Source organism: Sylvia atricapilla, chromosome 3 (genome assembly GCF_009819655.1).
Source record: "Sylvia atricapilla isolate bSylAtr1 chromosome 3, bSylAtr1.pri, whole genome shotgun sequence".
Lineage (NCBI taxonomy): Eukaryota > Metazoa > Chordata > Aves > Passeriformes > Sylviidae > Sylvia > Sylvia atricapilla.
The window spans coordinates 69250855-69265581 of record NC_089142.1 but is presented as its reverse complement, the minus strand read 5'-3'; the positions used below and the strand labels follow the sequence as shown (position 1 = coordinate 69265581).

Genomic DNA, 14727 nt, shown 5'->3' with positions numbered 1-14727 from the left:
ATTTAGTTTCTACATGAATCATAGTTTCTTAGAACAACTTCTTCAGTATCTTCAGTGGGTATACTTTTTACTTCCCTACAGACAACAGAAAAAACCAGATTCTCAGGATTGCAGTGCATTGGTCCAGTGAGGAGCATGCTTGGAACATGACAGCCCCTCCACTGTGACAGTAACTGTATACCCCAAGGACAGCAGAATTCAGTGAGTCTCACATGTTGTCACTCAGGATTTGTTTAGAGCCTGTTCCACTTTCCCACTGTTAAGAGCAGTTACGGAAAAGTCATAAGAAAAGTCCCCAGTCCATCCAGAAATGATAAAGCCAGATTCTTAAAATATTTTATTAAAAAGTTAAAATCTTGTCTGATAAAAATTGTTATGACAGTTTGCCTGTAACACCTGAATGTGTACAGCTAACACAATTCAGACAAAATTTGAAAACAAAGGGCATAAACTTAGAAGTAGCTTTGGAGTGGTTCTCCCAAAATGACTTCCAGTTGCTGTATTGTCTTCTGACACTGCTGTTCAACTTCTTCACATTCATCTGGAAAAAGAAATTAAGAAATTAATCATTAGAGCAATGATTAAAAGGCTATCTGAGGAAGGCTTTATCACTCATCAAGGCTAGAACCATCCTCAAACACTATATATGAAACAATTATTAAGAAATATTCTGTCACTGAACTAGGCAAACTCTACCAACACTGATCTAAAACTTGTACATGGGGAGATGTGCACAGGCTGCAACACTGACGAAACCACCATAATTGAACTGAACTTCCTGAGTGTGTTTGACATAATCCATTTTAGCTGCATTTTGCACAGTGTAAGTTACCATATACAAATACATAAGATTTATAGCAGTTATAAAAATGAGCCTGTCTGGATCTCTGAAATAAGTCACCCCTCACTAATGGCAGTTTAGAACATTACCTTCCATCAGCTCAGCTAAGAATGGAATAGATTCTGGTAGCAGAACCAGGTAGTTCTCCTTCAGTTTTTGTGCAACTTCTATCAAAGCAAGCAGGGCAGCAAATCGGACCTAAACCAAAACAATTACGTAAGGAAACAAACATTACAATATAGTTCCTTGTTTTCCCCCATACCTGCCTTCTTTCTGTTCACTCTAAAGTTACAAGCTTTCATTACTGAAGGGAACTACTTTTAAGCTAATTTAAATACTAACATCTGGGTTAACATAATGGCAAATAAAAACCAGGTTGCAAGAAGCAGGTAATGTTGCTGGAAGTTTATGGACTTCATGGACTTTAACTTCCTGTCACAATGCCACTTCCACTGGATCAGGGCTTAGCTCAGCACTATAAAAAGCCAAGTACACTCCCTTAATATCTATAAGCTGTCAAGAGATGAATCTTGACAAAACTCTATATATTAAATAGATCTGAAAGCTGATAACTGTCCTCCAGTTACCCCTCTAAAGTGGCCCTGTATTTGTACACAATTATCTTATTCCAACAGATACCAAATCTTCAAAAAGCCCAAACTTCACAGTATGAATGATACGGAATATTTACCGCTTACAGTGAGAGCAGAAGAGCATGTTGCACCCATCTCTATAAGTTGAGAATAATGTGGCACAGCACCAGTATTTTAATTTGGGCAAGTTATTTTAGCAATGACTTAGTTAATTCACTTCTGATTTTGGAGACACTGTTCCCGTTTTCTAGCATGACAAAGAAAGCCAGTTCAAATTCTGATAGCTTCCAACCTTAGGAGAATTGTGCCTTGTTTTCAGCAGAATCTGGTAGTTCAGTGGTTTCCAAAGAGAATCATCTGCCATTGCCACTGAAAACTGAGCTATGCAGGGTATCAGGTGTGCTGTCACTCTTTCCTGGAACTTCTCATCTCCTCCAAGTACATTTTCTAGCTGTAGAAGTAGAACAGATCCATATTCAGATAAACCCATCTAAAAACACTTCTAGCTTTGGCTTTCAGGTACTCAAGAATTAAATCAAAGCTCATCAGTGGGAGTGCACTGGTCTGCAAGAGCTAAATAACATGCATGAACCTTACAGAATGAAGACATTAAAAAAAGGATAAAAAATTATCAGTAATTCAGAGCCTTAGGCAAAGAAATCAGTACTGTCTGTGACTCAAAGACAATGAAGTAAACCCCTCTTTTTTTTTTTTGTAAGGGAGAGGACTAACGCCTGATTTTTTTTTTAACTATGGAAAAAAAACCCCAGCTATGAATTGTTTTTATGGATTTCTCAATACCTGATCAACCAGAGGCTGCATCAAGGTCTCTGCTCTTTCTTTACTCAGGAACTTCTGGGTGTCAAACAGGAAGAGCTTGTGCAGACAGTCCATGGTGAACTGCAACAGTAGACAGCTCTTTTCTGTGTTATTGTCAGAGTCAAAGAAAGCTTCATCTACACAACAGCCAAGGAGAAGAAAAAGAATATCATCAGTAGAATGAAAACACAAAACTTCCCCTTGCAGGACCAGGAACATTGCTAGTCTGTTAATGTAGCTAACAAATGCTAACTACATAGCAATTGATGTATTCATCACTCAGAACAATAAAGTGCATGTGATACATTATCTGGCTTCAAGCTACTGCCCCAGCAGGTCTGCTACTGATGGAAATAAAACAGAATAGCCACAGACTACAGGAGAGGTGCTTAGCCATACCTGTGGATATGGAGAAATTCTTCAGGTTACTACAACTGGGATGGGCAAATAGTTTGCCATGGAAAATAATAACACCTATTTTTGCCCAAGAAAGCAAATATTCTTTTATGTGCTACCTGGTGTATTCAGAGGAGTCTGAATACACCAGGTAGCATAAAAGAGAAGTCAATGAATAAAAAAAAGTAAAAAGAGAAACAAGTCTCCCTCTTTTGACTCAGGGAACTCACTGGGACTGACATTGAAAATTTTCATGTGGTCTCAACCTTGCAATAGCAGCCCCATGCCCATGGATGAAAAATGTCCTTTGGTTCCATCAGAGAAAGATTTCTCATTTACCAGAGGAAGAAAAAAGAGATAAATGAATTATGTGTGCTGTGAAATAAATCCTGTAGGACTAAAATTTCCACAATTAAAATTAACCTCTCAGCAATCAAGACTAAGCCTCTGTGTAGCCAGTAACTGACAACTCACCAGTTTTAGAAATGTTGACCTGGTTCAGTGTCTCAGCAAATGGCTTCACTAAATGACCAGCAAAGAGGGTGAAGAGGCCCTTGAGTTTGTCTGCAATGCAGTCTGCTATTCGGTGGAATGTCAGCAGCCTGTCTCTTAGGGTGGCCTCTGTTTTGGACCAATCAAAGAGCTGAAAGTGAAAGGCAGATTAGCTGTTTCCTGTGTCTGTACACTGGGAAACACAAACATGCTAATGCAGATGAATTACATTTAGGCTTCTTACCTTGAAGAAGAGGGGCCTGAAAGAAGCCTCGGAAAGTTTCATAACCATACCGATTAGACAGTCAATAATGTAAGCCTCTATCCTACCAACTTCCTCTAAATCATCCTAGAAAAATTAAAAAAACATCATTCTTAGAAATGTAAGAATCTGAGCTTTCAAAGCAAATTTTGTCTAGTTCAGACTAAATGTTTAACTACCATGTTTTCTACCATAAAACCAATTTGGAACAGAAGATGTGATACCCAGAATTTTCAGAGCATGTGTACAATGGAATCTACTAATCTTTTTTTAAACAAGTGACAGAAGTGGCATGTAGAGAGATGCTGCTGCTGCTCACCCTCCCAGATCAAGATACCTCGGCATGCTCTGTTCGGAAGTCCAAGACTTTCATGAAAAATGCTGTCAGTTCAGTCTGATGGGAGATCAGGTGCTCCTTCTCCATACCAGCAATGTGCTCCTTCAAAATGTTCATAAGGGGACCCAGGCAGTTCTGCCAAAACAAAAGCAAAGCAATGCAAAGGCAACTGTGATATTGAAAGTGACTGAGAAACATAACTAGGGAATTGGATTTATGTACTTCATGCATTTACTTACTAAAATACTGTTGATAAAATAAATAAGCTTTTCTCCAGGACTTTTGGGGGCTTAGGTTAGTAGGATTCCTGAAAAGCATTTTGTCTACCCTCTGGAGAGAATTCTGACTCACTCATGTTCCTAGCACATAAATGAAGTCCTTTACGAATGGGATGATCTCCCAATCATTCATCATCTAACACACAAAGGATATTAAACTGCTGGACCTCTTCCAGATCTACCTTTCCTGAATCACTGCAGCAGTACAAAAACCCCAGAGATTTTAATATAAAGACGATGGTAGATTTGGCCGGGATGGAGTTAATTTTTTTCAGAGCAGCTCTGGTGCTGTGTTTTAGATCTGTGACCAAAACTATGGTGTGTTTACACATCAGTGTTTTAGCTACTGCTGAACAGTCCTTGTGAGACTTCCTTTGTTTCTCATACTGCTGCCACAGTGAGCGAGCTGGTGGTGGCCAAGGCACTGGGAGAGGACACAGCTGAACCAAATTTTGGCCTGCTTGTTTCTTTTTTTCTTCTCCTTCTTTATCACAGCACTGAAGGATGAAAAACCCCTTACCTTGCGGGTATGCAGCACTTCACTGTAACACTTGGTCACTGCAGGCAGGAGTATTCGGGGGGCCAGCCTTGTTGCTAGGATGGTTTTCAGCGCTGCTACACGGACACTTATCTGGGAAGAAGGACCAAACTCGGCCACAATCTTTTCCAAGCGGACAACCTGTGAGCAATTCCAACAAAAGTCAGGCTTGCTTAGCAACTTAAGAACTTATTCTGTAGTAGTTGTCTGCTGCAAATGTCAGACAGGAATTTTGCTGTTTACACCACTTGGAACACCTTACATTAAGCTGTCTGTGTACAAAGCCTCACTGTCTTTGTACACAGGAGACAAACATTGACAAATGCCCATGTCAGCAGCAGAGGATTAGAATGACTCCAACAAGAGTGTCAGATACACATTTGATGAGACTGTGGATATTACAGAATGATCTTTCATGACTCATCTCACTTTTCAAAGAGGCAAAATATAACCTATCTGAGGGGAGGAGGAGGAGATGCTCTTAGCTTCTGTATCTGAGTTACCTGCATAAGAAAGTGAGTAGAAGAGTAGTGTTATGAGCTTTCACATAGTTGGCACACACTCCTACTTCAGTTTCAGAGAAAAGTAATCTCTACAGCTTCTTCTGTGATCTGGGCAGGTCCTGTCCCCCCTTTACACACCCGTAGGAGTCACAGAGCTCACCTGCAACAAGCACTCCAAAAGGTAAGGACTAAGGAAGTGTGGCAGTGTTTCTGCAACCTTTAGCAGAGCAGTGACAGCACTCAGCAGGTAAATCTCATTGGAGACCAGCTCTTTCTTACTTTTTAAAGTCTTCAAGAGTGCTGGCATCAGTCTGTGAATAACCAAACATAAACGGAGGAAGGTGAAGTAACTGACCATTTGGAAGTATGTTTCAAATCAAATAAATTCATCTCTTAAGCCTGCAGGGACAATTTTCACGAGAATTTTTACATGTGTACTTAAGAAAACTCAGTATTCTGGGCTCACTGCCATATTTCATTTTGAGGCTAATGAAGGCTATTAGATTTAGAATCACAGAATGGTTTGGTCAGAAGAAATTTTTAAAGATCATCTAGATTAACACTTTTCACTTTATCACATTACTCAAAGCCCTGTCTTTAGTTTAAAGACTTAATGACAATAAGAGACTTATATTTTTAAAGAAATGAAACAGTCTTACAAGGAATAAGTTAGATACTTGGATTCTTCTTGAATAGGGAGAATAAAATAATGTAGCATTAAGGATTTTCCACTGTACCCCTCATGTTTTTAAATGCAATCTGTTCTACAGAAAAAACATACAGACTATGGTCTGATTTTTCTAAGGCCCTAAAGGTTGCCTCTCTAGTGGCAGCAGTTGACTCCTTAAAGAATTCTACTGTGCATTACAAAAGTCTTGCAATTTTTCCCAGTAGGTTCTTAGTTCTATGACCACAAAGCACCTTCAAGCACAAGAAATACTTAAAATTTTGTTTACACAAAATATACACACAGGGGCAGACTCCCATCTGGCCTTCGTCAGCATTTTGGTAATGCATTTTGGTATAGCTAATTCCTGCTGCAGTTGCTTCTGTTAAGAAGAACCCAACAATACCTTGGGAGCTGAGGTATGGCTTGGGCTTTCAGCGTACAGGTGACCTCAGCTATACAGAGCAAAGCACTTCCCATCACATTTTTTTCCTCCTTCTCTGAAGAAATGAGATCAATGGCAGTTTTCAGAACAGGCACAAATGGCGCTGGATTTTCTGTGCCAAAACCTTTGCAGAGCAACTTGAGGCTGAACAAAGCAGTCTGCCTGTTGATGGCTTGCTCCTCCTCTTCCTCCTTTCTTCTACACTTGACAATGGCAATGAGCTCAGGAACCAGCTCTAAGAGCTGCAGGATCTGAGAGGACAGAAGAACACACACATCAGACATACAGTTAGAAATCAGGACCTGCAAGGTAGCTGTGGGCAGGCAGCCTTTTTCTCACTGCTAAAGAGCCCTTGCCTTAAGGCTTGGCACCGGTACTTGGCATATTTACATGGGGTCAAGCACTGGAACATCAATCCCTCTCTGTGAACTTTTGCTAAAGGAACTGGGTTTAACACCTCTGCCTCACCTGGCTCTTCTGCCACTTGGTGCGCTGCTGCACCTTGTTGTTCAGCAGGTCCATGGCCTTGCGCCTCACCGATGGCAGCTGGTTCATCATCAGGCCCCCAATTACAGGGATGAAGGTTTCTGTGGGCAGTAAGGCATTGACCTACAAGAAAACAAAGCAATACCATAGATGCTTTTGCATGCACTGTGACATGGTAGCCTCCTACTAAGACTCTCTGCAACTTCCCTCATGGGTTTCAGGATCAAAGAAGAGAGGACAAGCAATGCTGTAGCTGAGGCATGCAAAACAACAAAGCAGGTTTCCGCTAGTCTGTGTTCACTGGCTGCTAAACAGCCATTATCCACTAGCTCTGAGATTTCCTCAGCAAGTCCTTTTGTCTGCTCTCCTGAGCTATCCCTCTTCACCCAAAATAATTCTGCCAATGCCTTCTGTATGTACATCATGAAAACTGGAATATGCTTTACAAGTTAAAAAAAATTTCCAAGCTGTAAAAAGAAGTATGTTCTGACTTATTCAACAGACAGTTGACAGCCACTCAAATTCTACAAATATATTTCTAATCAAAAAAACCCCAGTAAGATGAAAAGTGTAAGGATTTAATTTCATGTAGAAATACACGATAGCATTAGTTAAGTCATTTTATGAGTTAACAGAAATGCTGCCAAGAGCCATTTTTCCCCATCAGACATAGTGAAATGACTGCTTACAGCCAGCAGAATATTAAACTAAAGGAAATGAGCATTCCTGACTTTTGTTCTGCTTGTTCTAAGAATCTGTTAGCTGTAGTTATTCAAGTTGTTAGCTGAGTTTAAACATTGAATGTACCAGGCTGCAGGCCATCCATCCAATGAAATATAGTACTGATGCAACAAGAAACCCTACAAAGTTTATAATCATATGAACAAGCAAGAGCAGCGGTGTCCCAGTGCTAACATGGGGGCTAGTGAGACATACTTTATCCAGCATATCATAGCACTTGCTAAGCAGAACCCTCCAGAATTTGGCAGTTGGCTTGTCCACATTTCCTTCCACTGAAGATGCCACAGTGTTTATATAGTGAAGAACATCTTCTAACAGCCTAGACAGAAAAGAAGTAACTTTTAGTAAGTAACAAGGAGACTAAAGAAGTCCATTGTTATTACTGGAAAGCATAAAGTCTCAGAAGACAACAAAAATACAAGGAAATGAAAAAGAAAAAAGTTAAAAATGAGCATTCATGGAACACAGCATTTAAAATAAATCTTACACACTTTTTCTCTTGGAACAAACATAAAAGTTAGGCCTCTGCAAAAGAAACCCTCAATTTCATATCACTGGCTTTTACAGCACAAAGGATACAACTGTGATCTTTGATTACTGGCACTTGCACCAATACAGAGGCACCTGTGAACCATGATTAATTTTTTTTCTCTACTAATAAACCAGTAATATTTTGTTAAAAATCTGGAATTCCTTTAGTGATTCAGAATGAATCATGAATAGCATGACAGTTATGGCCAAGCATGTAAATAACGTCTATCAAAATACAGGAAAAAACCCTTAATATTGGATAGAGCAATCTTTCAGAAATAAAGAGCTCCACATTCTTTTAAAAGAAAAAAACCAAACCAAAACCAAGTAACTTGCAAATAAATACTGCTCGTCGCAGAGGACATAAAAAAATATTATTAGAGTAGAAGATATTCTAATGGCAGTTCACTTAAAGATATTCCTGGGTTGCAGTAAAAGCTAAAAATAAGAGTAGGGCATATTTAAAGCATACCTCTGTTCCAACTCCTGCAGCTCTTCTGTTTCTTCGTATTCAACTATCTGGTTTAAAAAGCAAGAATGAAAATATGAAACTTACCTCCCCTCATTAAACTAAAATGCCAGAATACACAAATTTGGGTTTTTTTGAGTCAAATGTCCACTAACATGGTAATTATGGGTCCCTACATTTGTACTTAAGCCATCATTCGAGAAGGAAACCTGAGAACCTTGGGCAATGCAATCACATTAGCAAATATATTTCATGCTGGTGGATGATTTTTGGCTGAAAAACTGGGACTACCAGCCACAGTCAAAACCTGAAATACATAACATTTTGTCTTTTCAATTAACAGCATGAATCCCACACTGAATTTGGAGTTACACAGGCTGTGAGTGAAATGCCAAGCTCCATAAAGCCAGTGGGAACACACTGGGACTAGAATGTCACTTGGTTACCTATGCATCAGTCAATAAATGAAGTCTGTCTGGAAAAGTCTTATTAAAATATAAATAACATTACTGGGAGGTTTCAAAACTGTGTCAATAAAGGTGTCAGCAAGATACACTGGACAGTGCCACTCCTCTGAACATAAAGTTATACTAAAAAGTAGATTACACCTCAGCTATTACAATATGGCACAATCACTTACTGTGATCAGTCTAGAAGCAAACTGCCATTATTACCTTTTTCACAAAACTCTGAGACGACAGAAGTTGTGACATGAAGGAGACTGACAAGAATTTGAAATGCCGGAGTTGTTTGTCAGAGTGAGACTCCACGTTAAAGAGCTGCCCTTCCTGATTTTTTGGCTTTGTCTTGCACGTTCTTAACTTTTTTGTCCCAGGATCATCTGTTGAAGACATTGACAAAACAAATTTGCATCCAAGAAAAAACAGATATTTCATTTCTGATCACAAAAACAACATAAAATTACAGTTGTTCAAAGCCCCATCCAGCCTGGTCTTGAACACTGCCAGGGATGGGGCATCCATCACCTCTCTGTGACACCTAGTCCAGTGCTTCACCACTCTCAGAGTAAGAAGTTTCTTCCTTATATCTAGTCTGAATCTATCCTCTTTTAGTTTAAAACCACTACCCCTTGCCTCTTATATTAGGAAGGTTTACATGCATTTGCTGGCTCTGTTTTGTGGTTACCTTCTTTGTTCTCTGGCAGCTCTGTCAGGTACTGAATTATTTTCATCACACTCTGGAACTGTGAATGTACATTAAATTCGCAGCAGATGGAAATCCAAAATTCAGTGTCTGCCTCCAGAACAGCATCCTGTTAATGGTTCAGAAAAAACAAAGAAATATTTCAAGGATTAAGAAAGAATATTTCTATTAATAATAATAAAAATATTCAAAACCTCCTCAGTGAGCTTGTGAAAATACAGTGCTGAGCTGGAGACTACCAGGATTAACACCAGTGATAAAAGCAGCAATGTCTTGGAGAGAACGCAGCTCCAGAGGGTGCAGAGAGAGAGGAGAATAAACTGTTGCAGCAAAGACTAAATGTTCCTTTAATAATTATTTCTGTTTTCCCCATAAACTATGTTTTCATGTAATCTCAGGGTTTGCCTACATAAAAAACTTGACGGGGTTTTCATCTTGGTCTGTAGAGAAAGACCAGTATCAGGTTTCACAAACACAGCTGAAGAAAAAACCCCAACTTCATTACTATCGAAGCACTACATAAATAGATTATCAGCTCTTCAGACCAAGGACTGCTGTACAATATGATCTGATTTACTGTTCAGGCTCCAGGACATAAGACTGTTGAATGTACAGTACAAGTCATAGTCAACATAACTGTCAAGTTCTGCTGTAGCACAAATCCAGAGCTCACTACCTTTTCCAGCACAACCTCAGGTTACTGAGAACCTTCTTAAAGGCAAACCATGAACAAAAGAGATCAGGCTCTCAAGGAAAAAGCTGAACCCCTCAGCCTGCTAACCTTGTCTGTGCTTGACGTCGCTGTCACGGTTTTGGTGACATACTGCTCAAAGAGCAGCACCAGGAGAACCCAGAGGAATTTGTCTCCTCCCACCGTGGTGATGAGCTGGGACAGGATGGGCAGGCGCCGGTGCTCTGGCACGTGGGGCAGGGCATCCACAAACACACGAATGATCTTGATCACCACCTCCTGCACGCTCCCCGAGGACTCTGACAAGTCACTGTCCTCAGCCTGGGCACACAGACAGCAGTTAAGACAGGTTGCTGCACAGGGGTACAAGTCTTTATGGCAACTTCAGAAAATATGTGCCAGATAACTGCACTGCCAAATGCATAATCTCAAGGAAAACTTAAGTGTTCCCACATAAAGTTTTTAATCATACAATTCCTTTCCAGTGTTAAAGGAAGATGCTTCAAATAAAATTTTAAAAAGAGGGAAAAGAAGAAAAAAACCCAGAGGAACTCTACTTGGCATCAGCTGAAACAAACAAGACATTTTCAAGAGAAAGCAAAGCCACATCCTTCAAAAAACTTTGCCTCAGTTAGAGTCTTAGATTCCTTAGCCTAGGAAAAATAATATACATGGCCTGCATGGTCTCAAATAACACTAGTCTCTTCCCACATGTAATAATCGTGTGCCACAAATAATTTGGGCTGCTAGGAAAGGTTTTAAAGAAAAATCTGAAGAAATCAATTTGTCTCTCTTATATAACAGAGAACTACAAGAGGATGAAAAACGTTAACTCATAAAATTAAAAATAGTCTGGGAAATCTTCAGCCCATTATTGAAGACAATTTTCCCCAATGCATTTTTACATGACATTTATACATAATGTTTCATGTTAAAATCAAATTATGATCAAGAATTAAGATTTATTAGGTGCAAGTGAAATCTGAATGAACAAAAAGTTGATTTGAAAAATGAGGATCTATTTTTGTTTTTTATCTAAGTCCAGGCAAACCCAAGAAAAGCCCCACAAACATCAGCTGGAAGAATAAAAGCACTTCCACTTCTTTAGGACCATGTCTACTATTCCTATGACCAAGACATGTTATAGGACTAATAACCAGATTCTTCCTTCCAATGGTTCCTCTACTGAATTTGCCTGCTATTTTTATGATGAAAAGCTTGAACTTTAAGTATGTGTCAGGTCCTCTCCACATTTAGTTGTGGTAATTTTGGCTAAACCATTTATAAAGTACAGGAACTCAAAAGACTGAAAAGAAGCAGCAGTGTGATGAACTTGGTCAGAGACAGAGTCTGAATTACATTATATTACATACAATTTAATGTCTATCAGAATAATCCTAGAGTAGGTGACAACTTATTCCACCACCAATATTTTAAATAATTTACTTAATTAATAGTCTTTCTATTAAATAGACAGATGTACCTGTATAAGAGCAGGAATAACCATCTGCACTGTCTTGTTAATGACTTGGAAAGTGTAGGTATCATCCAGACGTAAGACATTTGCTCCCATGAATGTAAAAATGGGCATAATGTTGTGAAGAACTTTATCCTGAAAAAGAACAGATGAAATTAGTTTGTGCCGCTGTGCATATTATAGCTTAATGCGTTTTTCATTCAAACAAATGACACTAGATTCCTATAAAAACACCCCAAAAAAGCAAAGGAGAATCATGATTATCTTCCAAAAATCTCCCTAATTGAGTTTTAAATGCATATTGTCCCTTAACGTTACTTACTGTGTGATTGGTAGAGCTCTAAACATGATTTAGAAACAAAGACACACATCTAAGCAAGTAATTACAGAATGGAAATTGGAAGTTTAGTGTGATAGAACACCTTGTATCCTTCCACTCAGTGCCAGATGAATACAAGTAAAAGCAGTTATGAGGAGATCTGCAGAAGCACAAATGTGACTGTGGCACAGATTCCAGTGATTTTCCCACCCATCTTTTTTTGTATCTGTAAAATACCTGCAATATCCACAGTCAGACAGTATAAACCAACCATGCTCATTTCAAGTTTTGGCTTTTTGGGGGCCTATACTATAATCATATAACCAATTTTATGAAGGCTGGATTAGAGGTGTCATGTAGCTCAAAAGCTGGTTTCCTAGATTTTGCTAGGACTTCGAGCAATAAATTACGGGCATATTTTTCATTTAGTTTTAGAGACTGGAAGAAGTGTTTTAGATTTTAAAAGTGAGATGAGGTGAATACAAAATGTTTCTTTGTATTCTGACCTTGAAAATTTTGTAAGAGCCAATAATAATGTAAAATAAATAAATGCCTGGTTCTACAGGTGATGGCAGTAAGATGGAAACAAAAAAACCCCAAACAATAAAACCACAAAATCCTCCAAAAATTTGTCAAAAATTTGTCAAAAATCACAGTTTTGTCTCTCAGAAAACATGCTACTTTTTCAAACGTGTGGAGAAAATACTGAGATGAATATAAAGATGCAAACTGAGTTTGACACACCTGGATACATTTTGCTGGTTCAGAGTTTCAAAGCAAAAGAATCTCAGAACACTGTCCAGTCAAAGTTCAGTCCATACAAGAAAAAGCCTGTTTCTTAGCCAATTAAAATCAGAACAACCCAGTTTTATTATCAACTACGATTACATTTTTCAGTGTTGTACAAGGTAGGAACTTATATGAATGCATGCGCTATCAGGCCAGGAGTTTTTCCTTTGTATATAAAAAAGAAGAAACAAGGCATGAGAACTGTGAGCACAGTGGGAATGCGAGGCAGGGCTGGTGTCAGAAAGCTTCTTCCATTTTTACTGCACTCCACTGTGAGCCATAAATGGTGGTGACCAAAACATCAAGACAGAGATTTGTTTTCAACTAAAATGGAATAGAAAACCATGAAAGAGCAGGGAATTGTCCATTTTGCCTCTGGCTCCTTTTGAGCAAATTTCTCCCCACAGAACAGATGTGTATGTTCTTCACTCTACCCAATATTTGGAAACCAAAGAGAAGAGTGGATGCATATATTCCAGGTGTTACTTACAGGAAACATTCCAGCAACAGCACCAAGGAGCAGCAGAGCATGGTGGTGTGTCTGGGGCATTTTAGAAATCCTGATGCACTGAACTATCAGTTCCACATTGAATTTTTCTTTGTCCAGGATATCTGCAGGTAAAAATACTCACTGATTAGCACATTAATGGTCAGCCACGTAGGAAAGAATAAATAGTACACCCAAGCACTGTTTTCAGTTTGCAAATCATACTTAATGCATCTACAAAAAATGATTAGGACGGCAAAATTGTATACCCTTATAGAGGAATCTCTCTCCTCAACAAAATCGTGTAGACTGAAGAAAAAAACCAAGTTAGAGACCACTGTTTTAATGCTGACTTGGTGAGAGAATTACCAAGAGATGAGTCTGGTGATTTTTACCTGCTGGGACCTTGCTACCATCTGATGACAATCTCTGACAGATGTTCAGCAGGCAGCTGAGGATCAGCTGCTTTGTATATTCCATATTTTCTTCTTCTGATGCCATGGGTTCCAGACACCTGTACATTCATGAAAAAAATCAGATGGAAGAATAAGTGACCAAACTGCATATAAAGATACAAATAAGAAACTGCAATTTTAATTCCACCTAGGTTCTAAACTGAGGCTTCCAAAATGTCTTTTGTTTTCAAATGCATCACCTGGTCTAATAGAAGACATTTATCAATGCACTACCAAAACCATGATTATAACCTGGACTATAATTGCCAGTCTATGTACAAGCAAGCTATAAGAAAAAAATACAAACACCCCATCTGGATATTAGGCTGGCTGGAAAAACAATAGTTTCCTTAGGCTGCACTGGACTAAGATTGTTCCACAATGTGTTGGGAGGGATTTCAAAGCTTAGAGAATTATAATAGCTCTCCTGAAGACATGGGTCCTGCAAATTATCCCAGTTTTAGGACAGGTGCCATCCTTCTTGGCAATCCCAAGCCCTAGCCCTCTGCCTGATAAAGTTTTCACACGAGAGAAACCATGCATCAGGTAAAAATCTTACTGTTTCAATGGGAAACAAATTGTAACAACTTCCCATTCCCCTCCTCTGATTAGCAAGCTCAATTGAAAAAGGCAACCTAAGCTACAAGACATGGCAACAAAGCAGAGACACAGTAGCCCACATTTCCAGGCCTTGCAGTGTCTGCTGCAGAAGAGAAGGCTCCAGGGCTCTGTTGTGGGGGCACCATTACCTGCTCAGAAGGTTGAAAAGTGCAGGTACCAACGCCTGTGGACGCCGAAGCTTCTTCTTGTGCTGCAGCAACTCCAGAATAAGCATCACCCTCTGCCAGCTGAACTGCCCTGTTTCTGCTGCCAATTCTGCATCTTGAGGCTTTCTAAAAAGACAAGACAAACAATCAGGGATTTGCAAAGGAAATGCTGCAGTGCTT

General features: G+C 39.2%; 1 protein-coding gene across 1 annotated transcript in view; it reads right to left on the bottom strand.

The window, feature by feature from the left end:
• Nucleotides 1-311: 311 nt before the first annotated feature.
• The window catches only part of HEATR1 (HEAT repeat containing 1), a 34004-nt gene continuing 19588 nt past the window's right edge, over nucleotides 312-14727 (bottom strand). The window contains exons 26-45 of the mRNA XM_066315672.1: nucleotides 14530-14673; nucleotides 13721-13839; nucleotides 13329-13450; nucleotides 11737-11865; nucleotides 10344-10574; nucleotides 9545-9671; nucleotides 9073-9239; nucleotides 8402-8448; nucleotides 7594-7717; nucleotides 6640-6780; nucleotides 6133-6422; nucleotides 5220-5370; nucleotides 4539-4697; nucleotides 3741-3875; nucleotides 3386-3490; nucleotides 3124-3292; nucleotides 2236-2390; nucleotides 1727-1885; nucleotides 931-1039; nucleotides 312-541 (exon numbers count right to left, since the gene is read on the bottom strand). Coding sequence (XP_066171769.1) covers nucleotides 453-541; nucleotides 931-1039; nucleotides 1727-1885; nucleotides 2236-2390; nucleotides 3124-3292; nucleotides 3386-3490; nucleotides 3741-3875; nucleotides 4539-4697; nucleotides 5220-5370; nucleotides 6133-6422; nucleotides 6640-6780; nucleotides 7594-7717; nucleotides 8402-8448; nucleotides 9073-9239; nucleotides 9545-9671; nucleotides 10344-10574; nucleotides 11737-11865; nucleotides 13329-13450; nucleotides 13721-13839; nucleotides 14530-14673 — 2872 coding nt within the window. The 3' untranslated portion in view covers nucleotides 312-452. The remainder of the gene's footprint in view (nucleotides 542-930; nucleotides 1040-1726; nucleotides 1886-2235; nucleotides 2391-3123; nucleotides 3293-3385; nucleotides 3491-3740; nucleotides 3876-4538; nucleotides 4698-5219; nucleotides 5371-6132; nucleotides 6423-6639; nucleotides 6781-7593; nucleotides 7718-8401; nucleotides 8449-9072; nucleotides 9240-9544; nucleotides 9672-10343; nucleotides 10575-11736; nucleotides 11866-13328; nucleotides 13451-13720; nucleotides 13840-14529; nucleotides 14674-14727) is intronic.